The following is a 26,096-nucleotide window of genomic DNA, read 5'->3' as shown; positions in this document are numbered from 1 at the left end:
TATTTAATCATGAGACGACAAATATCTACGGGAACATCCTACAATATTAAGAAATAACATCCCCAAATGTTCACTAGAAGCAAAGTTCTCTGCCGTGCCTTTTGCATGTATCACTCCACTTCATTCTTATAAGATGCCCCTGAGGGGAGCGCCAGCATTGTCCTCTTTTTAAAAATATCGAAACTGAGGTCTGCAGAAGTACCACAATGGTCAAGATCAGCAGCAGATGGGAGAGTTCAGATTCGCGTCTATGTGGCCACAGGGGGGACGTTCTTACCTCCTGCCTCATGCTGTTGGCAAGATGCCGGGTGCTAAGCATATGTTATCAGCCCAGATGTCTAGCTTCTGAATCAATGGAACGTTCCTCTGTACCCCAGCCTTAACGTTAGAGTGTCATTCTGCGCAGGAGGACCTATGTCATAGTTTACAGTTTTCACAGATACAGAACGCAACTTCGTAAGTCGATAAGAATCCCAAAGGAGTGCAATTTTTGTATAAATATGGGTGGTGACTGAAAAATACCAGTAAATAATCTAGCTCATTTAGGGCAATGATATCTATCAAAGTTGCCCTGGTGTGTAAGAAAAATACCTTCCATTGTTCCTTTGTGTCTGTTTTAGTATTGTTTGCTAAACCCCATATTGCCAAACCCACCCAATTAAGAGATAGGCCAGGTTTTCCTTAAAATTGATTTATGTTATAAAAGGAACAATTTTCACCAGTCCATATGCTTTTCAGGATGATCCTGATGAGAAATTGTAATCATACAGAAATATATATATTTTTTTAAAAATCCCTCAGGCCAAAGAAAAACATTAATTCCAGAAAAATGTCAGGTCAGGAAAACCTCCAGAAGCAGCCGAGCATACAAAAATAGTTCTATGAAAACACATGATGGGTTCTTAATAGAAAATGTTCAGCTGCCTATAATCTCTATCACAGAAGATGGCTTTATGTTGCTGAATTTCTGATATAAAAACTTAGTGAAATGTTTTATGGTAAGAATGACTAGCTTTAAATTTGGCTTTGCAAACAGATTTGTGTAAAAGATACGTGTCTTTTAAGAGTATGTGCAAGTACTTTTAAGTATGTGCAAGTGAAACAGATTCTCCCTTTAGTTTTAGATCTTTGCATACGTGACAACTCTGCTTTGGGATTCTCATTACGAGCCGAGCCGGCGCGCACACAAGGACGGGGCTCAGTTCCCGCCGCGGACCGAGGGCCAAACCCTGAAGGAGGCAGTGAGCTCACAGGACCGGGGGCTTCTCTCCTGGCTTGTGAACGACACAGGGAAAAAGGCATACCCTTCCTCGAGTTCTTCTGCCACCGGCAAAAACGCAGGGAACCAGATTTAGAAAGCACTGAAAAATTAATTCGAGCTTTCTCCGTGACTGGCCGGAAAGCCCGAAGCCAAGACAAAACTAGTTATAAACGAGGGCTAATCCCGTCCTGCAGACCGCATGGCCTCGGGCTCACGGTGGAGTCTTTGGGGGAGAAGTGAGGACCGAGAAGTGAGAACTTGGGAGAAACGTACAGATCTGTGTCTTCAGAAGCACCAAGGGAAGCTCTTTGTTTCTGGTATGATAAATAATGCAAATCCTGATAAATTAACCAGATTAATTTTTGTTTTAAAAACACAGTTGTGCCTTCCTCTCCACCCTGGATCTACGTGGAGCACAAGCCTCGGATGGTGGGCCGTGTCCTTCTCCCGCTATCCGTGGAGGAGGAGCACTTGTTCCGGTGACCCCCGGAGAAGTGGCGGAAGCTGCAGAACGATGAGGCCTGAAGGCTCATTAATACAAATTAGATGTTGACAACAAATGAAATGAATGGACTCATTTTCCATAAACGATCATGACAAGGAGGGAGAAGCTTTGGAGATTCTGTGTCAGCTCATAGGGTGCTGGGAGGGCCACGGACCTTCTCATCCACGGGGGGTTTTTTTCCCAGTAAAGGACACAAGTCATCTGCTATGTCTTTCGATCTTGTAAGAGCCCTCAGAAAAGAAATGAATTCGCACCACTAAAACTCTGATCTTTACAGCTCTAACGTAGCTCAAGGGGATGCCTGGAAAGCACAGGGCTCGGGTCAGCCAGGCTGTGCACGAGCTGGGAGATGTGGGGCGGCCTGCCTTACAGCTCCCACTGGGAATGGGGGAGGGAGCGCTTTTCCTGCGGCTGCTGTGCTGGGGTGAAGGCACTCGAAAGTCAATCTACGAATGATGGCGATTACCATTACTGTGATGATTTTAAAAATACGGAAGGTAGCTTGTTACATGCTGACATTCTCTGTGGGGGCTCATCACCGTCAACGCGGAAACCAAGTCTCGTCCTCCGCTTGGCCGCTGGTTTGGGTCAGGTTGTCCAGATCTACTTCTTCTAAACTCTGACTGATGCAGTGTGTTAACACAATGTGTTCAGCATAAAGTGCTTCTACAGTTTTGAGTTTTGCAAATTGATGGAAGACGGAACGAACGATCCATCATCTATAATACGTTCAATCTTCCGACACCGGGTACATAAATCTCAAGGTATAATCATACTCCTGCCTGCCGTGAGCTCTGAAGATGTAGGTCTGCTTCAGAAAATAATGGAAAAATTCCCGAGTTTCTATTTAAAATAGGATTTAAATGAAAAATTCCTAAGGATGCTTAATTCTTACCAGTGATTCACCTTCTGGGTCTTTGAACTTGGTTTGTCTACTCATCTCACAGAAGCTGTTGATCTCAGGCTGCCGCCCCTCTACACACATCTCTCCTTTGTCTGAAGGCCAGATGAACTTGTTTTCTCCATGTTTGCTTTCCAAAGAGGTGCCCATGCTCTACTTAAACTTAGTAGAAAGCAGACGACCGCAGTTGGAAACATCGGTGTTGCGGGTTCATGCTCTCCCATGAAACAATACTTTTTAGCAATTCCTGTTGCTGGTTTACATTCTGGAAATCGGGGAAGCCTCCCTCACATGTTCACCGGCGGTAGCAATGCTCAATTTCTCTGACCGTTTCCCAAGCCCCTCACCTTTCCCAGGGTTTCTGAAAGAACTCCCGGAGGGGTGGAGGAGAGGAGGAGACACAGAACAAGAAGGCTACAGGTGCAGGAGGGGAGAGGAGGAGGGAGAAGGGGGAGGGGGATGATGGGAGAGGAACTGGAAGCCACCCCTGCCTCCCTTAATCCTGCAGCAGCTTCTCCACATCTAACTCAACAAACTTTAACCAGTGTCTGTTTTTGCCTTTGGACCCGGAGGTGAGCTCCTGATAATGCCTCCCTCTGCCGTGTGTGGGTACAGTTGCCCAGCACCGAAAGCCTCGTAAAATCATGCATGGTCTCATGTCTGTCCTTCCCACACACATTTGGGTCTCAAATCACACATTTTTGAGAGACGCGATGCGCTTAGGGGCGTCATTCTATTGTGTACATAACCAGAGCCCTGTGGGAGTCCCGGGCTATTCCCCATGCCTGGGAGGGCCACAGCTGATTACGGGGCGGGGGTGGGGAGACAGTCCCGGCCGGCAGGACCTCTAGGGGAAACCTCCGCAACAGAACAGGAGAGAGGTGGCATTTTCCTAGGACGGGAGCTTCACAAATGGGCAAGTACCCCGACTCGCGGGACCCCTAGATGCTGGGTACAGTTAGCCGGGAAGCCCCATGACATCCGGGCCCTTCACTGTCAAAATCAAGCTGCCCCGTTTCCTGCCCTTAATTCTAGGAATTGAGCCACTACTCAGGGTTCTACCATTTCTTTGTTTTGAATACTTCTCCTTCAAAGAACATGAAAGAATCATCTTACCCATGAGGAATTTTGCTCAGGACATAATATCCAGTGTAGGAGTGTTGGTATATCTGAAACACAAGACAAAAAAAAAAAGAAAAAGAAAAGAAAAAAAAGCAAGCATTGAGACAAAGGCTGTGACCATGATATTTTTAAATCACTGTGCATCCTAAAAAAACATCAGTGGAGGAAGAGTAGTTAATCAGGAGACCTGGAGGCAAAGTCTAATTTACTTAGAAAGTTAATTTGCATATCCTGTTTATTTTACTTTCTTCATTTGCACATTGTTTACCTGCAGTCAGAGGCTTGATATGGACTCCAGAGCTGGCTGGTTGTGGTTAAATCAGGGGCACAGATTTCCAGCTCAGTGACATGTAGCCCAGGACCAATGAGGAGGTCACCAGAGGCTGTCGGCCAGCCAGCTAGACCCAGCAGGACTGTAAGACCCACGTACTGTGGGCGTCCCTGTAAATTACGGCAAATTCCATTGTACATCCTCAGTGAAAATAAAAAGCAAGATAGGCTTCCCTGGGCAAACTCTCGTCCTTCTGTCCAATGCAGCGTGAGTCCTTCAGCTTTGGAGAGCAGTCAGTAAACCAGGAGCTCATTCCAAGAGGGGCATGACTTTTAAAACAAAGGTAACCAAACAGTGTTTCCAAACGCCGATAGCCCACAACCTGGAGCCTCTCTTCAACTCTTGAGCCAGGACAGAGTTCCCTAACCCATGACCAGAAATGGGGAAAACACGCAGTTCAAGAAATCTTGGCATCCTTCACCTCCGGCTTTCTGGATAGAGACCCTCCCCGGGGCTGGAAATGTGAGGGGTTGTCTTCAGGGTTGAAGCAAGAACGTACCACACTCTCTTCCTCCCACCCGTGTGACTTCTGAGAGTCCACACCCTGTCTGGGCACATTACAGTGACCAGCATTTAAAACCACCTTCCTGAAGGTAATGGGTGAGGCCAAGGGAGAGAGGTCCAGTGTGAAGGATGGGGATAGAGGCATGCACGGGGGTGCAGAGGATGGAGTGAACATGAGAACGAAAACGGGCAGGGCCCTGCTAAGCTCGCGGACTCCCTGCCTCCTTGGGGCCCCGGATTAATTTATAGATGATTAGATGCATCACAGTTACTAGAGAAAGAGAATCTAGATATGCAAGTAAGTAATCAGCAGCCCTGAGTCCTGAAGGTCCCAAGACTCCTGCACCAGAAATACGGGGCCTGCGGTGGCCTGCTGGAGGGAGGAGGGACGGCATCTGATGGGGAAACTTGTCCAAATACCGCTTTTCCTTATGAGTAAATAGCCAGGAAGCAACGAAATGATGGAGAACTTCCAGCCTTGCCCTCGCCCTCCGAGAAGGGGGACACAAACCCAGCTCAGCTGCGTGGGAAGGGACGCCTCGTACTGCTTTCCCAGGAGAAGAAGGAAAGGCTGGTCCTGAGCAGACTCCCGCTCAGACAGCACCCGTCCGAGGACCCCATGCTTTGACTAAACCGCCCCTGAGCTGGACCAGCTCCCTCCAATGCAAGCACAGAACCCGGGCAGACACAGAGCCTCTGTCTGCGGTCGGGGCCCACAGTGTGGCTACCCGCCTGAGCTCTCCTCCAACGACACCTGTTCGCCCGGTTCATCTCACTCCAGGTTCAGGAGGACCCGGGCAGGCAAACAGTGGCCTCTGTTTGCTAAAATGGGAGCAGGACTTACGGCAAGGGCGGAGGAGTGAAGAGGAGGAAGGGGAGTGGAGGAACGGAGGCAAAAGGGAGGAGGGGGAAAGAGGGAGGGGTGGCGCCTAATTCCAAAGGACTCAACTGAATAGCAGGTATAGACTGGGTAGGAAAAGGTGTGGTGGCTTCCCGTTGGCTCGCCTTCAGATCACTGCTCTGGGGGAAGACAGCCGCCACGCTGTGACCCATGCAAGCAGCCCTAAGGAGAGGTCTATGCGGTGAGTGACCAAGGTTCCTCCCCACCGGATTGCCAACAGGCCCCAAGGAGCGGAGGCATCCTGCCTGTGGTCACATGAGGGAGCGCAGACCTGCGGAGTCTTCAACCCCAGTCAAGCCTTCAGATCATGTAGCCCCAGCCGACACTCTGACAGACCACGAGCCAGAGACACTCAGATAGGACGGTCTTGAATCCCTGACCGCGGTAACTTCAAGATAAGAAGTGCTGGTTGTCTGGAGCTGTGGCGTTTTGGGTAGATTCTTGCACAGCGATAGGTAAATGGTAGATCTAGCCTAAATCCAGAGGGAAAAAGGCACCTATTACATCAGCTGTGGACAGACTTCTAGGTTACTGGACGCCTCCCCATAAAGGCCCAGCCACTTCTAGAACAAACAGAGACGAATTCCTCATCAAAACAGTTTCAGTACGGAAGCGAGGTGCTGGGAAAGACCACTCATAGCGGAAGTCTTTGAAATGACTGTAGGGAACAGTGACGGCAGTGGTGAGGCCACTGAAGCTGAGGGCGTGAGAGGCGAGCGTCCACAGAGGGGAGGGATGCAGGCTCCTTGATATCCAGGAACTCACTCAATCCAGGTATGATCATCCCGTTCTGAGCATAGGAAAACTGAATCTTAAGGAACTCAAATCAAGCTCAAGCAAGATTTGATCTGAGGTCTGTGTCTCTCTAATCACTACATTGGAAACTGCGTGAACAAAGGGTGTATCTCTTAATTAGAGTTACAAGTCCGAGTTGACGGCTGTCAACCAAAAAATCCAGGACACCAACAGATATAACAAAGATACAATACTTTGTTATTAAAGGAACATTTCTTTAATCCATCTGGAAATAGTGATTTCAATTCGTCCTCTGGTTATGCCATTCCCACACAACTCGAAGTTGATCTTTGCACGACTCCTTAAACATACCACTGAATGGCTCTGAAATTCAGCCCTGGGAGTATCTTCTGACAGGAGCCAATGAGAAAAAGAAGACCGAATTAAAATAATCTTATAAGGGCAATGGTAAGAAGAAGGGAGAACTACCCATTCTCATTCTATGTGGGTACCATGGGGCAAAAAGGAAAAAACAAAACAAAACGTGTATGGACAGAAAATGTTGTGAACTATGTTGGGAACAGAATCACTAATTAGAAAGATTCCAACAGAAATGGGACAGACTCAAAAAGAGACAGGTCAGGCCTGAGATGCTGGATATACCAAGGACGTATGTGAAAGAGCCTTCCGGAAAGAACTGTTGATGCAAACGGGGTCCTTAGAAATGCAAGTGCACTTAGGATTTATGTACGACTCTCTAAAAAGCAGCAAAGGGAAAGAGTGACGTGACAGTCTTCTCTTTGCTCCAAGATGGAACAATCAAACAGCATTTTCTTCTGCAACACATCCTCTCAACCTGGAGCCAAAAGAACCACGGGCATGAAAGAGACCACTTCTTAAAGAGCAAGATATTCCTTATCTTGATAGGAATTAAAAAAAAAAAAAAAAAGCTACATCATCTTGAAAGAATTTGTTTCTTAGGAAGATAAAGCCTCCCCACCCCCCCCACCCCCCACCCCCGGTCTCTGTCTGTTGTATTTATGTTTCTTTCTTTAAAATAGCCTCTGAATACTTCTGATCATGGAGCAAAGTACAGGTGGAAGTTAGTAAAACTATGTTCAGTTGCTCTTCTAAGAGTGTACTCCCAGAAGTTCATGGATTTGAGTTACTTTGGTTTCTTCTTCACTATGAAATTTCTCTTGGAAAATGAATATATAGAAACTTGTTACCCAAAACACCATTCATAAGATGGGATTGCAATTTCAGCAAATGTTCTAATGTATCGCGAAAAAAATTAGATACCATGATATCTAATATATCACAAATGCTACTGGCATTTAATAATTGGAATAAAAATAACGAGTCAAAGCTCTGTCGTGGGGTGAGTTCACGTTTGGTTTGCTTCTTCTATTTCTGAAACATCTGTCCACACATCTCACCTTCCCCCTCCAGCGCTCCCACGGGGCTGCACTTTTGGTCTACGGTCTTCACTGTCTCAGCTTCCTCATGAACACTCGTGCCCCACATTCCACACTCATGCAGACTCACTTCGTATCTTCTTCCTGCATGGACTCATCCCGTCCTGCAGTTTTAAACCAGATTTCCACCTAGACATCCCTACCTCATGCCTCACAAGCACCAAGACTCAATATTCTCCAAAACTAACTCGTCAGCAGCCCAGTAATCCTAGTCCTCCTTGACATTTCCTACCTGAGTTGGTGGTTTCCTCACTCAGTGTACTGAGCTAAGAACGAAGTCCCTTGGACTCCATTCTTCGCCCCCCTGGACCTCCTACCGCAGCACAATCTATCCTCCAGAGGCACTGGGTTAACGTCTTCAGCCTCCACTGGTCCACCATCCAGTCTTTACCCCTATAGCCCCACTGCAGACCTTCCCCCCAGCCTTCCCCTCCTGCAGAAAGAAGCCACCAGATCCCTTTCCAAGATCAGCCTAGGAGGTCTCCACGCCACTCCCTTTTGCTCCCTGGCGAACCTCATGACTCTTGCCTTACAGGTTTTGCACGAGACCCTGCCTTGCATGTCTCATCACTGCCTGTCCCTCACTACCTCCCCCGAATTTGTAAAAGAGAACTCAAATCTCCCACATCAAAAACCAAAAAATCCCTGGTCACATCCTCCCTGAATGACTCCTTTTTAAAGATCACAGCATTTCATGAGAAAAGCCTGCAATGCCACACGTTCTGTTCGTAACAAGTGCATCCCTAACATTCTCCACCTGCCATCTCCCAGGGCAATCCCAGCGGCCAGACACGACAGCACTGGATTCACTCCCCGCCTGCTCTACCTGTTTGCAGAGTGTGACACGGGTGATGGAAGCTGCTCTCCTTTCTTCATTCCACAACAGGTCACGGCCTCCATGTCCTCCCGCTCTCCTCCTCCCAGCCTCCTTGTCTTTCCTATCTGCTGCGGCAGACCCCTGTAAGGGCGGCAGACCCCTGTAAGGGATGCAGGCACCAACCCGTCCCCCTGCATGTTTCTCATCTTGCCGGTCTGCACCTCTGCTCTGGCCGATCCCATTCACTTCTGCTTTCTTAGGTCGCTTCTTCCTGAATTTGCATTTTCATGCTTGACCTATCTTTTGAATTTAGGCTCCTATCTTTAGCTTGTCCCGGGCCTCTCAGCGTGGATATTTTCTTTACCCAAAACTTTTACCCTAAATTCCACAATTTGAAAACCAAACAATCTCCTGCTAACGGGTCTCTTTTATACGTACCCATGTACTTGGTCTCTCAGTAGAAGAACACTGAAATTAGCTTCAACCATTCCTAGTCCTTACTTTTTTAAACTGTCCGTGTATCATTGGTTTCCATGTTTCGCTGGACTGTGTAACTTTGGAATGTCTCTTAAATTCACACCACGTTTCTATCCTCGGTAACACTGGCCTGGTTTCGGGCATCTGAGTAACCACGATGACCTTCCAGGTGGCCTGCCGGACTCCGCTCCTCTCCCGCCTTCCCGCAGCCACGGGGGTTCTCTTCCTGACAGCGCGCCGCGGTGGAAACAGTGGTGGGGGTGGGGGTGGTTTGGGGGCAGGACACAGCGGCCGTGTGCAGCTACGACCACGAGGACTCAGTTTTAGAGTGGGACACAGGCTCCACTCAGCCTGTGACTCACTCGCGGGGCAAAGTCCGCAACCTCTCGGAGCCTCAGCTCCCTCCTCTGTAGAGGGAGGGAAGAGCTGTATTTGCTTTGGAAATAGAAACCATGAAAAAAGGAGAATGAGGAATTCTCTTGTTTCAATCTTGAAGAGAACCATACAAGGTAGCTACTAGCTTTGGACCGAGACCACGAACCTCTTTCTCCTCAACGATGTGAGTCCCGCTGTGAGTAGCAGAGGTGGAGCCGACTGGTCCGAGGCAGGGCAGAGGCCACAGAACAGTCAAGACTGCTGCGCTGCGGACCGGGCTCCCGGTCAGCGTAGTCACTGTGCCCACTGGAGTGTCCCAATAATGGGATGCACGGTCCCCTGAGGTAGGGAGCTCCCCAGCACTGACGGAATTCAAGCAGAGGCTAGTCAGCCATTGCTGGGGAGCTCAAGGACAGGCGTGAGGACAACCAAGCAGATCACTCCAGTGATCTGGGCATCTACAGTCACCTTCTTATTTGATCCTATGTTCTATTCATAGAGGGAACTGAACATACCAGAGGGTATAGATGAGCTCAGAGCAAGGCTCTCCCCAGTGGGTCTCAAGACCACCATGGCTGGGACACATGGCTGAAGAAAAAGGATCTGGTGAGAAGTGGATGAGGGCTAAAAATACGGGCAACCGGGAAAGACGAACACAGGGAAAAGCCTGGGCATGGAAAAGAAAGGGAGATTTGGAAATTGGATGGTAAAAAAGAAAAAAAGAAGAAAAACGATCTGCGTGTGATGTCAGTGATGTTGAGTCAAAAACTAAAAACCTGAAGGAGAGAAAGAACAACTCTAAAAGAAAGTTGGAAAAGATTTGGGAAAAGGAAGTTGGGAGATTTCTTGTTTTAGATTTGGAGAAAATGAAATGTTTACCCAGAGGGTCTATCTCCTCACCATTTTGGGGTTTTGTTACCAACAGAGAAGGAAATTTCATTAGGTCCCATCTAGCGCAGCGATTCCCAGGTCTACCGACCACGACCACAGTAGTCTATCCTCTGGGAGAGAGCACGCCATCTGTCCACGAACTTCAAGCTGGGGCCCTATGGACCATGACAGCTACCTCATGAAGGCAGCATCTTATAAACGTTCTTTTGTTTCCTTGGAACGTTTAAAAACAGCTTTCCGGAGGTATCACTGATGTAGAAAGAACAGCACTATCAGCTATGTACAATTTGATGAGTTTGAACATATGTGAACACCAGGGATATCAGGCTCACGGTCAAGGTAACAGATATACCCAACGCGCCCCACAGTCTCCTCGTGTCCTGGTCACTTTAAAGAAGGCTGTGGAGATCAAGCAAGGAACTCGGAACCCAAGTGCCCCTCCCCCACCCCTGCTTTGAGTTGATATGGGGAGAAGAGGGCTGAGGAAGCACATGCCCCATTTTTTCAAAAATACTTCAAGAATTTCTGCTAAAATTTACATTGCGTGTTCCTAAATCTTGGTCTTGATACATTCTTCCAAGCAAACCTGCCATCTTGGCTCCTATACTGAACCCCATCCATTATCCTGATCCGCTACCCTAGTCTCCCCACTAGGTGGCAGCTGCTGGGCTTCCAAGAAGCCCTCCAAGATTCGCTCTGCAGAGCAGCCAGTTATCAGGTGGGGCTTCAGGGCAAAGTCTTCCTTGAGAATTCCATCTGGGCCCTTCATTGAATTAAAAAAAATAAATAAATGAGCACATTTTTTTATACTGTGGCTGAGACAAGAGCCAACCAGTCTGTAAGGTCTTTCGGGGAAGAAATTATGAGTATCGGGTCTAGAAATTCTTCCCCTTAAATTGGGAGAACTGAGCCCAGTTGAAGGTGTCACTTTTTTTCCCTAAGGAGTAAGACCAATAAGTCAAAATATTTTAGAAAGATGAGAATATGACCAGGTTGGCTGGAGTCGGGGAGGAAAACTGCTCGTTGTGAGTCATCTGGAGTGAAGGCAGGTGGGCTGCCTGGAGGAGAGGCTCAGGGGAGATGGAAGGCTATCTTTAAGGTTTTAAAGAGCTTCATGAGTAAGCGTGAGCAGGTCTGTTCCCATTTGCTCCAAGGGCAAAAATAACGTTGACAAGTGTACATTGTAAGGACCAACAATGCTAACTTTTGGTAATCAAAGGTATCCAATACTGAAAAGGCTTACCAGCCCGTGTTAGCAAAGGTAGGAAAGCCAAGGGGAGTTAGGAGAAGGGAGTTGAGGGAAATTGGAAGGGGAGGTGAACCACGAGAGACTATGGACTCTGAAAAACAATCTGAGGGTTTTGAAGGGGCGGGGGTGGGAGGTTGGGGGAACCAGGTGGTGGGTATTGGGGAGGGCACAGATTGCATGGAGCACTGGGTGTGGTGCAAAAACAATGAATACTGTTACGCTGAAAATAAATTAAATTAAAAAAAAAAGAAATAAATGCAATTGGAAAGTTGACAAAGGAAAAGTTCAATGATTTGATAAATAAATATTTAAACCTCTAATTTGCTATTAAAAATTAAAATAAGGGGCGCCTGGGTGGCTCAGTGGGTTAAAGCCTCTGCCTTCAGCTCAGGTCATGATCCCAGGGTCATGGGATCGAGCCCCGCATCGGGCTCTCTGCTCCGCGGGGAGCCTGCTTTCTCCTCTCTCTCTCTCTGCCTGCCTCTCTGCCTACTTGTGATCTCCGTCTGTCAAATAAAAAAAAAAAAAAAAAATTTAAAAATTAAAATAAAGATCTTCATGAAAAAAAAAAAAAAGTAGGAAAGCCAAGTTCGCCAGAGCCTCAGGGAGAATGTGGGGCAGAGTGAAACGGGCCTGGGTGACCGGTAAGATTCCTTCCCTTTCAGAGAGTTCCTCAAGCTCCCAGCCAGCTCTGCTGCCCCCCTGCCCTCCCCCGTCTCAGCTCTGGCTGGGACTAAATTTCACGGCACCTGGGTGCAGCTCGCAGCTGCCTGAGCCTGGCTGAGCCCAGGGAGTTCAAGCCTGACAAGTTCCTCACTGCGAGGGGAGTCACACACGTCCCTCTCGCACACAGCGTCCGCACTCCTTCCTTCCCGGGATGCTGCACACATCTCGTCTCAGGCCAGGGTCAGCCTCTGCTTGGTTTTTTTCTGTTTTTTGCCTGTTTTATGGCTCTTTTCATTCCAGTATATTTAACACACAGTGTTGTGTTAGTTTCAAGTGTACAATACAGTGACTCAGCGGTTCCATATGTAACTCGGCGCGCGTCACAGCAAGTACGCTCTTCATCCGTCTGTCCACACCCCCCATAAGCCTCTGCTTCATTTCCCACGTCCCGTTTCATCCGTGTATTTTATCGGGCCTTGCCCCAGAGACCCGGCAACTTGCCACAGAATCTAGCTTCCTCCCGATCTCTGTTCCTGCTCGTATGAACAACGGCGTAGTGAATTACAAGCCTCGATGCTGGAGTGAGTGACGGTGGAAAATTTCCTGCACAAACCAGTCTTTCCAGAAGGCTTCTTGCCTCAAGCAGAAGGTCCCGATCAGCCCATGTTCTGATGGGGACACCTGGCACACATTTCCACACACCTCACCAACTCGCTGTATACCACTTCCCTGAAGTCAAACCCCCTGTTATAATGATTTTTTTAAAAAAGATTTTATTTATTTATTCGACAGAGACACAGTGAGAGAGGGAACACAGCAGGGGGAGTGGGTGAGGGAGAAGCAGGCTTCCCGTGGAGCAGAGAGCCCGATGCGGGGCTTGATCCCAGAACTCTGGGATCATGACCTGAGCCAAAGGCAGACACTTAACCACTGAGCCACCCAGGTGCCCCTGTTGTAATGATTTTTAAACATGTTTTCTAGAGGACTACCAATGACTGGGTACCATCAACGTGTTTAGTGAAAAGTAAAGATGGCGAGCTTATACAGCAGAAGACAAGTAGTGGGAAATGGGAACAAGATGTTCCTGGTTTTCCCCCGGCTGCCAGCCTTTCCTTCCCCACAACATGGAGCTTACACTTCTGTGTAACCATCCAGGTAAGACTGAAAACACAGGAGACATAGTTGTCAGTTTCAAAATATAAAAGTAATGAAAAAGTCTTAGGATTCAGTATTTGCATCTCTACTTTTTTCCTCCTCCAAAAACTTTTTTAAATTTAAGAGAGAAGAGACGGTGCTGTCCCCTTGAAGGCGTTGTCTCAAGGGTCTGGTTCTGCTATCTGCACACGCCCCCTCCCAGTTCCCTCTAAGTCATTCTTTTGTGACTGGTCCCCATCATCTAACTTATTAATGGATGACGTTTCTGTCACCCTGTGTTCCCCATATACGACGCTTTTCAGCCGAGAGTTATGGCGAAAACACGAGTATAAAAGAATCCGGTTAAAAGGGAGGCTCCATCTACACACACATCTTCTATTTCAGAGACAAACAGTCGAAATCCCAGCTGTGAGTCTAATTATGTTTCCAAAGATCCATCTCGAGAGCAACTCTGACATCCAGAAAGAGCTGTACGATTCTTCTTTTTAAAAATCATTTCCTTCTGTCTCCACTTGGACATTTCAATTCAAGGAGCGTGTCCACGCGTCCGAGTCTCGTCTTCTGGAAACAAATGAAGCCCGTCCCGGTGCCGTCAGCGAGAGTCAGAGGAAGCGATGCGTGAGAACCTCCTTCCGCGCTGGTTTTCAGGGGCGCACACTGGCGTACACGGGGTCCTCCTGACCTCTGTCACACCCGCATCTTCTCTGGGGTCACTCACCAAGAAACAGGGGCTTGACCCCCTCCCAGGCCCGGCAGCCTGTGTCCTCCTTCACCCTGTTTTCTGTTTTGTCTTGACAGGCCTTTCTGCTGACTCACTCCTGATTTCGCTCAAAAACACAACATCTCCTTTTTTTCTTTCTCTGCGTACTGTCGCCCCTTTCCCTCAGACACACTGCCTGTAGGACCAGATTTGCAGCTCTCCAAGGTGAAAAATAAAGAAATCCTATTTACATTGTGGAAGTCTTTAGAGATCTACAAGGTCCTTCTAGACCCTTTCATTGGACCCTCCCAACAACTGCTTCTGGGGACAGAGCGGCTTCTCTTCACCTTTCGGATGAAGAACTTGAGGTTCCAAGAGACAAGCTGATTTGCCCCAGGTCACATGCTGCCAAAGGAAGAGAACTGGGACACTAGGTCTTTCCACATTTAGCTTAAAATTGTTTCCACTCTAAGAGGCTGGTCAGGAAGCTTCTCCCACCGCACAGCATCATGTCTTCACTAGCCAGAAGGTTCTCCTGAGGAATGGATCCTGAAGAGAACAGTAGCGGGATGGGAAGGACTGAGAAGATTAACCCCAGGGCCACGCTTTGCCAACCTGCTGAGGGGACCAGCAGTCAGCCAGTTGAAATCAAGGCCTTAGAGAAGAGCCCAGAATCCTAAGTAGGTTCTGGGGATGTGGAGAAAATGGGAAGAAGGGAGAACCAAAATGAGGTGATGGGGGCAAACCAAGTATGCTTGCGTCCAGCAAACCCGGGCTGAGCTGTCCCTGCTGGGTGCTAGGCAGGCTTCTGCCCACAGCAACTCATGGGCTTCTTCAGAACCTCTCCTAGCCCATGTCATGACCCTGACCCCTGGCCTCTCCCAACACTGAAGGTCAAGTGCACGGACTCCTTCCAACAACAGAAATGAGAAGCGTTCGTTATTGCAAATTCCTTTTCTTCTCCTGCTTCTCTTAGCCGTGTTCTGTAGTGTTCTCATCTCCTTATCACATTTGCCACTATAATTATGTTTGCACAGTCTTTTGTTTTTAAGATTTTATTTAACCACTTGAGAGAGAGAGAGAGAGAGAGAGAGAGAGAGAAGGAGAGCACACGCAGGGAGAGGGAGAAGCAGACTTCCCGCCGAGCAGGGAGCCCGATGCGGGGCTCCATCCCAGGACCCTGATATCATGACCTGAACCAAAGTCAGAGGCTTAACTGACTGAGCCACCTGGGCACCCCTATGTTTGCACAAGTCTTATCAGCACATATGGGACAGGAATTAATGGACTGAGAGTCAATGGCTATTTATAACTTGCCCAGCTCAGCCCCTCGTCACTCATTTCTCAAGAAGTACATGGCAAAAGAAGGTCAACAGAGTCCACTGGCAGGACAAGGTTTGATGCTGAGACAAGGCTCCCGGTGGGACTCTCCAGCCTGGAGGGAGGCATGAAGAACTCAGTCCCATGGGCTTCTAGGGCAGCCGAGCTGTGAGCTGGGGCCCGAGGGCCACGGTGTGTGGGTGCCCGGAGTCTACTTTGTGCTGAGAGTGGCTCAGACGTGGCTTGGGGCACTAACCGCAGGGGCAGGGTCTGCAGCAGGTGGCGGGAGACCCTCCAAACAGCCGGGTGGCAGGGCGCTCCCGGAGGAGCTGGTCTCGGGCTCCGAGACAGGGCTGTGCTGCCTTTGTGAATGGGTGGACAGCGTCCCCGAAGGCGCTGGCTTTGCAAGGACGATCTGGTTAAAAATACTCAGCAACACTGACTTGTCTCTAAAATTATGACATCTGTATTTAAAACATCACTTGGTGATGTGGGCTAGTCCCTAATATTAACTTACACTTTCAATAAATACTTCGTGGGGCTCTACTGTATACGATATTGATGATAAGTGTTTGTCAGTCTCTGGGTCATAGAGTCAATGCAATGGGTCATTTTAAAAAAGGAACTAGAACACACCTTATTAGGGTGTATAACACACTGGAGTGTATAACACACACTACAAGTGTATAACACATACTACGAGTGTTATTTTGTGATGTTTTTAGTTCTGTATGGGTATCTGAACACCAGCTCAAGATGTAAAACGTACGGGGACGCCTGGGTGGCTCAGTTGGTTAAGCAGCTGCCTTCGGCTCAGGTCATGATCCCAGCGTCCTGGGATCGAGTCCCACATCGGGCTCCTTGCTCAGCAGGGAGCCTGCTTCTCCCTCTGCCTCTGCCTGCCATTCTGTCTGCCTGTGCTTGCTCTCTCTCCCTCTCTCTCTCTCTCTGACAAATAATTAAATAAAATCTTTAAAAAAAAAAAAAGATGTAAAACGTACGTCTCACTGTCCTACTATATGCCATGGGCAAAGGATGTTGAGTACTTATTTGGCAGGGGTCCTCCAGGTGTTATGGGTTGAATTATGTGCCCTCTCCCCAAATTTCATGTTAAGTCTTAACCTTAGATTTTTACCTTATATGGAAACCGGGTCTTAACGGAAGTAATCTAGCTAAAATAAAAAAATCAGGAGTGGAGAACTCAACCAACACGACTAGTACCGAAAGAGGAAATTTGGACCAAGAGACAGACACACACAGAGGCCAGACTGAAAACACCCAGGGAGAGCACCGTGGGATTGGAGAATTGGCTGATGGGTCCAGAAGCCAAGGGACGGCAAGGACTGCCCACTGCCGCCACGGGCAGCAGGAAGAGGCGAGGAAGGCTTCCCCTTTGCAGGCGTCAGAGGGTCAGGGCCCTGCATGCACCTGATTTCAGACTTCTGGCTGCCAGAGCTGGGAGAACTCTCTGTGGTTTGAAGACGTCTGGTTTTTTTACTCTTCATCACAGCGATCCTTGGGGCCTTCTACCCCAGGTATGATCCCCGTCCGCATCGACAGCGCCCGGGACCTTGTTAGAAACACAAATCTTCCTACTGAACCGCAGAACATGGAGCAGACCCCAAATCTACGTTTCCACACGTCCTCCGCATGGCTGTGCTGCTTCTAATGCCGGAGAACCTCCCTTTCAAGGCCAAGGGTTTATACGGAGTTCATCGCTCCTAGCATATGGTTCCTCTGATGCATGAAAACATAGTCACGGCCATCTGAGATGTTATGCGTGGTGGTCAGCACGCAACTAACAAAAAACCACACTGTCTAGCTGCATCATTATGTACAAGGAGGTCATGCTAATGCTGCCCGCCCACACGGGCTACTTAATCAACGCACTTAGAACATCAGGTCCCAGATGGGATAAACCCACATTTTTTAGTCATTGATCTTTCACTAAAAAAACTGTGTGTGTGGTTTTTTTTGTTTTTGTTTTTGTTTTTTTTGTATTTGAGGAAATAAGTACAGAATGGAGAAGGTGTGCTCTTCCACATGTTCTCGGTTCTCTCTGGAAGAACCAGCTTGTGGATGGCGGTGCTGTCATGGGGGGGCGGGATCACAACCGTATCCAGGGCTCTCATCAACCCCTAACAGAGACTTGCAATGCAATCTCCCTTCCCGTCCATTTTCTCACTTAGGTAGGAGGGTCTGTCGGTAACCAAACCTTTCCTATGTCGTCTGCACCAGAGAGGGACCTGCTGGCATCTGTTCAGTGGCAATCAGTCCTGAGCTGGGTGATGGTTTCCTTCTGAACGTCACTGGTAAGAATATGAAGCCAGGCATCCAGCTTCCTAAAAACTGTAGAAATAAAACCTGGTTTCTTCTGTAGGTCAGCCACGTGACAGACATGTCCTGTTGTTTTCTAATTATCGGCCTGTCAATTCCCATGGAAATCTCTCAGTTCCCCTCAGCCCCTTTCCCTCCCACTCCTGCCTAAAGCTCTTCCAGGGCCAGGGAAGAGAGCTCCAGGAGGGGAGGGAAAGTCCAGAACTCCCCAGTACCTGCACACATAGTCGTGGCCCTGCTTCCTCTGAGCCTGTGGCTCTGGATGACCTCGTTGCTCACCACAGCCCATCTCCTGGTTCAACTACTCACTGCCTTCCTCTACGGTCCACTGGCCACACACCTGCTCACGTCCAGGACAAAATGTTCATTACGGTATCTGCGGCACGGATGCCTGCCTTCTTCCTTCTTCTCTTGCCCTGATCATGATATTCACGGATACTCTGAAGACGGCTTGCTCAGCTTCTGACTTACCATCTTCTCTTCACCTTTAAGTTACTGACCTGCTCCTGGGTCCTGGTATCTATTTCTCCACTGGCCATGGGTCCACACAAGTCTCCCTGGTATTTGTGGCTAGTGATTTCACTGTTCACTGTGGTGTCCACATTTTTGCGTTCACTGAGGTGGACTCTGTCTCTAAAATGTCAAATATTGGTGACACATTCAGCCCTAGACACGTGTGTCTGCTCTGTCAGATTCTCCAGTGTCCCCACCACATCACTGATGGGGAGAGTCTCACGGGGTGCTTGGGGTTTCTTCTTGGGGTACCCTCATACATAACGTCACGGGACCAAGGAATCTGGGTTCCTATCCAGGGCTCCAGTCACCCTTCCCACCCATGTACAGAGCAGCCGGGTAACATGTCTGAACAGTGTCCAGAGTGACCCCACGACCCTGGGCACTGCTGGGAGCCGAATTCTTTTTTTTTTTTTTTTAAGATTTTATTTATTTATTTGACAAAGAGAGATCACAAGTAGGCAGAGAGGCAGGCAGAGAGAGAGAGAGAGAGGGAAGCAGGCTCCCTGCTGAGCAGAGAGCCCGATGCGGGACTCGATCCCAGGACCCTGAGATCATGACCTGAGCCGAAGGCAGCGGCTTAACCCACTGAGCCACCCAGGCGCCCTGGGAGCCGAATTCTGACAGCTCTTCTCTCCAACCCTGCTCCTAAGTATTTTCTTCTGTCCATCTTTTTTGACGTAAACCTTTTTTTGGGGGGGGGGGTTATTTCTAAATGAAGTTTAAAACATGTAATTGCCATAAGTAAATTTTATGCTTTGTATATTACCTCAATAAAGTGCTATACATAATCTTAACTAATAAAGTGGTAGGCAAAATTTGCTATTTATATAATCAGGGCTCAAAGAATTTCCCAAATTGTTTTATGTTGTTGTTTTTCCTGAATGACATGTGTGCACGTGCGCATATATGTGTGCAAAATATACCCCCTTCTTCTGGACAGATCCGAGGTGACGCACACATTTGGTTATATAAAGTATCACATTAAGGCCAAAAAGTATAAACCTCCAGTTATAAGGTGAATAAATTCTGGGGGTTTAATGTACATAATAGTGATTATAGTTAGGATTAGGGTTAGGGTTATTCTCCTTCTCTCTCTCCTTCTGTACTCTCTCTCTCTCTCATTGTTGTTCTCTCTCAAATAAATAAATAAAATCTAAAAATTTTAAAAAAATTACTAAAAAGAAAAAGCTGGGAGAAAAGACCAAAAAAATCAAAGAAAGCATCCCATTACATACAGCAATTTAGTAATGTGGCAGGATACAAAATCAATGTACAGAAATCAGTTGCTTTCTTACACACTAACAATGAAAACACAGGAAGGGAAACTAGAGAATTGACTCCATTTACTATAGCACCAAGAACCATAGGATACCTGGGAATAAACCCAACCAAAGAGGTAAAGGATCTGTACATCCAAGGAGTGTTCTATACTCCAGAACACTCATGAAAGAAATGGAAAAAGAAACAAAAAGATGGAAGAGCATTCCGATCTCATGGATTGGAAGAATAAACACTGTTAAAATGTCTTTATTGCCTAGAGCAATCTATACTTTCAATGCCATTCTGATCAAAATTCCACCAGTATTTTTCAAAGTGCTGGAACAAACAATCCTAAGATTTGTATGGAACCAGAAGAGACCCCCAATTGCTAGGGAAATGTTGAAAAAGAATAACAAAACTGGGGGCATCATGTTGCTTGATTTCAAGCTTTACTACAAAGCTATGATCACCAAGACAGCATGGTACTGGCATAAAAACAGACAGACCAGTGGAACAGAGTAGAGAGCCTAGATACGGACCTGCAACTCTATGGTCAAATGATCTTCAACAAAGCAGGAAAAAATATACAGTGGAAAAAAGACAGTCTCTTCAATGAATGGTGCTGGGAAAATTGGATAGCTATGTGTAGAAGAATAAAACTCGACCATTCTCTTACACTGTACACAATGATAAATTCGAAATGGATAAAAGACCTCAACGTGAGACAGGAACCCATCGGAATCCTAGAGGAGAACATAGGCAGTAACCTCTTCGATATCAGCCACAGCAACTTCTTTCAAGACACGTCTCCAAACGAAAAGAAACAAAAGCGAAAATGAACTTTTGGGACTTCATCAAGATCAAAAGCTTCTGCACAGCAAAGGAAACAGTCAACAAAACAAAGAGGCAACCCATGGAATGGGAGAAGATAGTCGCAAATGACAGTACAAAGGGCTGATATCCAGGATCTATAAAGAACTCCTCAAACTCAACACACACAAAACAGATAATCACATGAAAAAATGGGCAGCAGACATGAACAGACACTTCTCCAATGAAGACATACAGATGGCTATCAGACACATGAAAAAATGTTCGTCATCACTAGCCATCAGGGAGATTCAAATTAACACCACATGGAGATACCACCTTACACCAGTTAGAATGGCCAAAATTAGCAAGACAGGAAACAACCCGTGTTGGAGGGGATGTGGAGAAAGGGGAACCCTCTTCCACTGTTGGTGGGAATGCAAGTTGGTGCAGCCACTTTGGAGAACAGTGTGGAGATTCCTCAAGAAATTAAAAATAGAGCTTCCCTATGACCCTGCCATTGCACTACTGGGTATTTACCCCAAAGATACAGATGTAGTGAAAAGAAGGGCCATCCGTACCCCAATGTTTATAGCAGCAATGACCACAGTTGTCAAACTGTGGAAATAACCAAGATGCCCTTTGACGGACGAATGGATAAGGAAGATGTGGTCCATATACACTATGGAGTATGATGCCTCCATCAGAAAGGATGAATACCCAACTTTTGCATCAACATGGACGGGACTGGAAGAGATTATGCTGAGTGAAATAAGTCAAGCAGAGAGAGTCAATTATCATATGGTTTCACTTACTTGTGGAGCATAACAAATAACATGGAGGACATGGGGAGATGGAGCGGATAAGGGAGCTGGGGGGAATCAGAGGGGGAGATGAACCATGAGAGACTGTGGACTCTGAGGAACTGAGGGTTTTGGAGGTAGCATCAGGGGACCAACCTGACTGGTCCACAAGAGTGTGTTCTCCTGGGGCCACCTGGCCGAGGTTTTTTTGTAGCAGCTGAAATCCATCCCTCTACATCGGAAATCCAGGATTCTGGACCCAAAGTGATTTTAGCTCCACATTTACAACTCTTAATCCTGAGAGTCCCTTGCAGCCAATCCCTTTGTAAGACAGACAACTAGTTAGAAGGGATAAAAGAGACCGGAGAAGACTCTGCAGTCCAAGGAGCACACACCAGCTGGGTGTGACCTCTCGGGGCACTGCCCTAGTGGAAACCGCCGTGAGCACGCACCACACTTCGGATCACGCTTCTTAATCCTCGCCATTACTCCCCCAGGCTCATATTCTCAATTTCACGGCCGTTCCTGAAGGTTCTGTTCTCATACATGTTACTGGGGTTCCCACACACATCTCACTGGGTTTTATGGGAGGTCATAGTTGCACTTCCTCCCTATCGTCCACCTTGGAGATGGCGCGTGTCTCCTCAGGGATTCCGTTTCTCGAGAACCCCCCTTCCCAGTCTTTCTCCGTTGCTTGTATGTCAGAGGCCTGGAATATTGCAGTAGAAAACCAGCCCTCCGAGCCTCCGGACCAGTGGCATGGGCCTTCATGGTGGGAAGAGGAGGGGGTGTCTGGGGGAGTCTTTCTGCTCCGCTTCCAGCTTTGTTTTCCAACCCTTCGGCTACGTTTATCTCGAAGAAGCCGTGTGAGCATCAGCTAAGACCCGTATCGTCAGCACCGGGAATGATGCTAGGAAATAGGGGCAATCAGGGACCACCAGGGGCCTCCCTACATTCCCAGAATGACTAAATCTGGCACATGTGATTATCATCCTAAGCAGTCTCTGTGAGGTCTTCTTGATCCGGAATTAGCACATATGACGCGAAGGAAAGTGGAGAGATGTTTAAGTGGGAAAACAGGCGTCAGTTTCGTCTGGAACAATGTGTTCCAGATGCACCAGGAACTACGGTCTCCCCTGTTACCATGCTTTGTGAGCGCTCCCCCCTGGCAGAATAATAAATTATTTTCTCGGTCTAACTAGGGGAGCCCAGGCCCTTGTTGCAGAAGAAATTCAACAAGGAACTGGTAAATGAGTCTACGACCAAACAGAACAAGCAACGTGTGGAGCGTGTCTGAGAAGGGATCCAAGTGCCCGGAATTGGTGAGGACACACACCCTCTCTGCACAAGGGAGGTCCTTGCGTCATGGCTCCTGCCTCCTTCCCAAGCCTCAGGGGGATGCCAAAGGCCCGAGCTTGTTGGCAGGTGCTCCATGACTGCTCAAGGTGCGTGCAGAGGGCCCGGGTGTGAGAGGAAATGGTGAGCACAGGGCAGGAAGAGGAAATACGAGGGTCAGGGCTGGGGAGGCCATTTTTCACCAAGTCAGAAGATGTAAATCAGGGTCTAGAAAGCACACACTGAAACGGCACTGTGACCAACCAGTTATGGGTACGGTGATGACTCGTAACGGCCTCAGAGGCTTTTAATACATGCGGGTTACAGATGGGGTGGGTTTTCATTCACTTGTCAGTTCTCAAAACAGATTTCATTTTCATCCATGAGTGCCCTGATATTTCCCAGTCTCAGAAGATTTCGAAGTTTCAGACGTTCCCAGGAAAAGTGTAGGTGATCTTAACAAGGTATTTATTTGATTAGTAAGAGTCGTCTTAAGGGTTGAGAGCACACTGCAGGTTGATGGAGGGAGGTGGGTGTGGGATGGGACATGGGGGGATGGGCACGAAGGAGGCACTTGTGATGAGCACTGGGTGTCATGTGTGAGTGACGAATCACTGAATTCTACTCCAGAAACCAATACTGCACTGTATGTTTGCTAACTAAAATTTAAATAAAGAAAAAATAAAGCATCCTCTGTTATTATGGATGGGAAGGAATTCACCAAAATCACCCGGGACATCACTGTCTGGTGTGTGGCTCAATCCTGTGCGGGAAGACGGTGTATGCCTGTTTTCCCGGTATGATTATTGGCCACCGCTCCTTCTGCGCCTGCCTGGGTGGTGGATGATATTGTAACAATGGCATTATATTTGGTAATTCCAGATCAAGAAGACGTTACAAAGACTGATTGCGATGAAAATCATGTATGCCAGATTTAGTCATTCTAGAAATGTAGGGAGTCCCCTGGTGGTCCCTGACTGCCCCTGTTTACCCACAGGCTCTTTGTCAGCAGGGACTGTTGCAAACGTAGGTGTGAGTTCAGCATGAGCAAGTGGACAGGGGTGCGCTCTCTGATTGCGGATAGACAATAGTTACTGCTTTCAGCACCCAGAGAAGATTCTACAGGCAGTGCCAGGAGAAGAAAACAGTCGTTCAGGGTGAAGGCACCCTTGAGATCATTCCTGTAGCGCAGGGGGAAGTGCAGCTGTTTGCGTCATTAAGACTACGGCTGCGCCTCCCATCCCAACTGGCAATTCTGGGTGTCCTGAAATCTTGTGTTCTACACAAAAGGGTCCTAAATATATCTTCTGCTTTTGATAATCCCAAAAAAACACTGGAGGAATCATGGTCTGTTTTGCCTTCATACATATCTTAAACCGGGGTTGGAGAAGAGGGAGGTGGCACTTTGATGCACGAGGCTCCGATACCGGGTGATTACGATGCGGCTGACATCGCAAAGTGATCAGTCACCACCGACTACGCATTTGCCATATGCTTCAGGTCCTCTAATGAGCGTTTAAGGAAGAATCCTTCCCTATTTGGACGGTGTTGCTGAATTTTGTATAGCATTTCCCGGAGCTAAAAATACTGAAGCTGATTAGCCTGTACAACTCTTGAGGACTCACCAGATGGCAACCCAAGGCTTTCAGAGAGCCGAGCTCTGTAGCAGAGCTCTCCAAGGGGTGGTCCACAGACCACGCACGTGCCTTGGAATCATCCTGCGCGCTTGTTAAAAATGCAGATTGCTGGGTCCTCCCCGGATTTCCCGCATCGGAATCCTCAGGGCTTTGAATCTGCACTTTGACAAAGCTGCACAGATACATGAACGGGCTTCCGGGGCGGGGCGGGGCGGGGCGGGGCGGGGATGGAGGGGGGGTGGGGAGAGCTCAGGAGCTGAGGGCCTCTGTCCAAGGTACCAGGTTTGCAAACCCAGCTCCACTTAGAATTATGCGGGACCTTCTAATAAGTACGGATGCTCAGGTCCCACCACCAGAGAATCTAATTTTTGAGATTGCTGCTGAGTGAGTGATTCTAACGTGCAGTGGGGACATGCTACCCATTCTGAGTACGACGTTCGATGCTGCTGCATCTCCACACATCTACACACACACACACACACACACACACACAACAAAAGGCTGAATCTCGCTCGCTGTTGGCTCTCTGCTGTCAAGGGCATCACAGAAGGCTGTTGGGGCCGTTCAGGAGTTTTCATCCACAACGCTAAGTTTCTCTGCTGGTCCCTCATCAACCACACATCCCAATCTTCATCCTTTTCACTAGCAGAACTGTTTTCGTGTGTAATCAAAGGATAGAAGTAGCACCTCAAACCTAAATTTCACTGAAGTGACTACCTGGGACAAAGCAGTGAGAGGGGACAGAGGTAGACTCACGCTGACTTGAAGACACACGAGGTGCGTACGAGGTGCTGGGTGACAGACTCTGGGGACATGAGCCTGGAGGGCACCTGCCCCAGGTGTGAGGAATACTGGGGTCAGGATGAATGCCACTGAGAGGAGTCAGCTGCATCAGGCTTGGTGGGGTGACCAGGGTCAGCATGCAAACATGCTCTGCGTCTCAGTTTCCTCATCCGTGAAATGGGGAGCATTAGAGAACTCAGCTGAGGGGACTGGAGTGCAGTTAGAATGTGATCGTGTGTACGAAGCATTCGCTAGGGAGCAGGCATGTGCTGAGGCCTCAGGCCCCAAGGAGCGGCCATGGGAACCCCTGTCAAGGGGTCTGAGGGCCCTGCTCTGATCGACTGCGGGGCTGCTCTGAGTTCAGTTTCCACATCAGCAAAATGTAGGGGTCATACGAGAGTATTCTGAGAGCCCAACTAGATGGTGCCCAAGGCTCTTCTCTGTGCTACCATTTCGAAATTCTAGAAGAATCAGTGAAACAGGAAAAGGGAAGGGTGAGAAGGGCAGAGTACACCAAAGTCACAGATCACTCCCTGCAAGGGGGCTGAGCTCCCCGAGACCCGGCCTGAGGATCTCCATTCAGCCTCAGCAAAGCCTTTTCTCATCCCAAAGAATCCCGTCCAGTGCCCCAGGGCAAAGGGCACAAGGCGCTGTAAGACCCCACTGGGGGCCTTTTTGCTTGTGCGCCTTCCCATGGGATACAGTTCCAGAAGCTTCTGGAACTTCTGGAAGCTTCCAGCAGCCACCCTCTAGCTGTACAAGGGAAAGAGCACGAGAAAGCAGGCAACTCCAAGGCCCAGAAAAAGGAGAGAGAAACTGAGTCCTGACCTGCAGCTCTGCTCACTCACACTGATCCTCCCCTCCTCACGTGAGCCCCTGGGGGCCGCATTTTCCCTCCCATTTGTCAGTCACCGGAGGAGCTTCTGTCTTCCTCATTTGCAAGCTCCCGTACCCTCTTCCTTCCACAAACCGTCTTCCGCTAGCGCAGACCCTGGACCGTTTCTTCACTCTCCTGACCAGAGCGATTCACGCGTTCTGTGAGCTTCCATTACTGGGCACACTGATGATTCTCAAGCAAGCAGCACCGGCCTTACCGACTCACTTACGGCTGACACATACATCTGCCCATCCACCCAATAAACGTTCACCGAGCAGTCCCCAGCAGGCGAGTGTTGTGGCGGGGCGTGGAGCCCGCTGACACCTTTCTGAGATAAGCAGATAAAGCAG

The 26,096-nt window shown here is 48.3% G+C and overlaps 1 protein-coding gene across 1 annotated transcript in view; it reads right to left on the bottom strand.

Annotated features, from left to right (window-relative positions):
• LOC111154410 (dipeptidyl peptidase like 6) overlaps window positions 1-26,096 on the bottom strand; it is a 663,711-nt gene that overhangs the window by 184,025 nt on the left and 453,590 nt on the right. Inside the window, exon 6 of the mRNA XM_022513977.1 lies at window positions 3,784-3,836. Coding sequence (XP_022369685.1) covers window positions 3,784-3,836 — 53 coding nt within the window. The remainder of the gene's footprint in view (window positions 1-3,783; window positions 3,837-26,096) is intronic.

The sequence above is a fragment of the Enhydra lutris genome, unplaced genomic scaffold (genome assembly GCF_002288905.1).
Source record: "Enhydra lutris kenyoni isolate GAN:26980312 unplaced genomic scaffold, ASM228890v2 scaffoldscaffold37, whole genome shotgun sequence".
NCBI lineage: Eukaryota > Metazoa > Chordata > Mammalia > Carnivora > Mustelidae > Enhydra > Enhydra lutris.
Note: the sequence above shows the minus strand (reverse complement) of the source record. Positions and strands in the feature narration are given on the sequence as shown.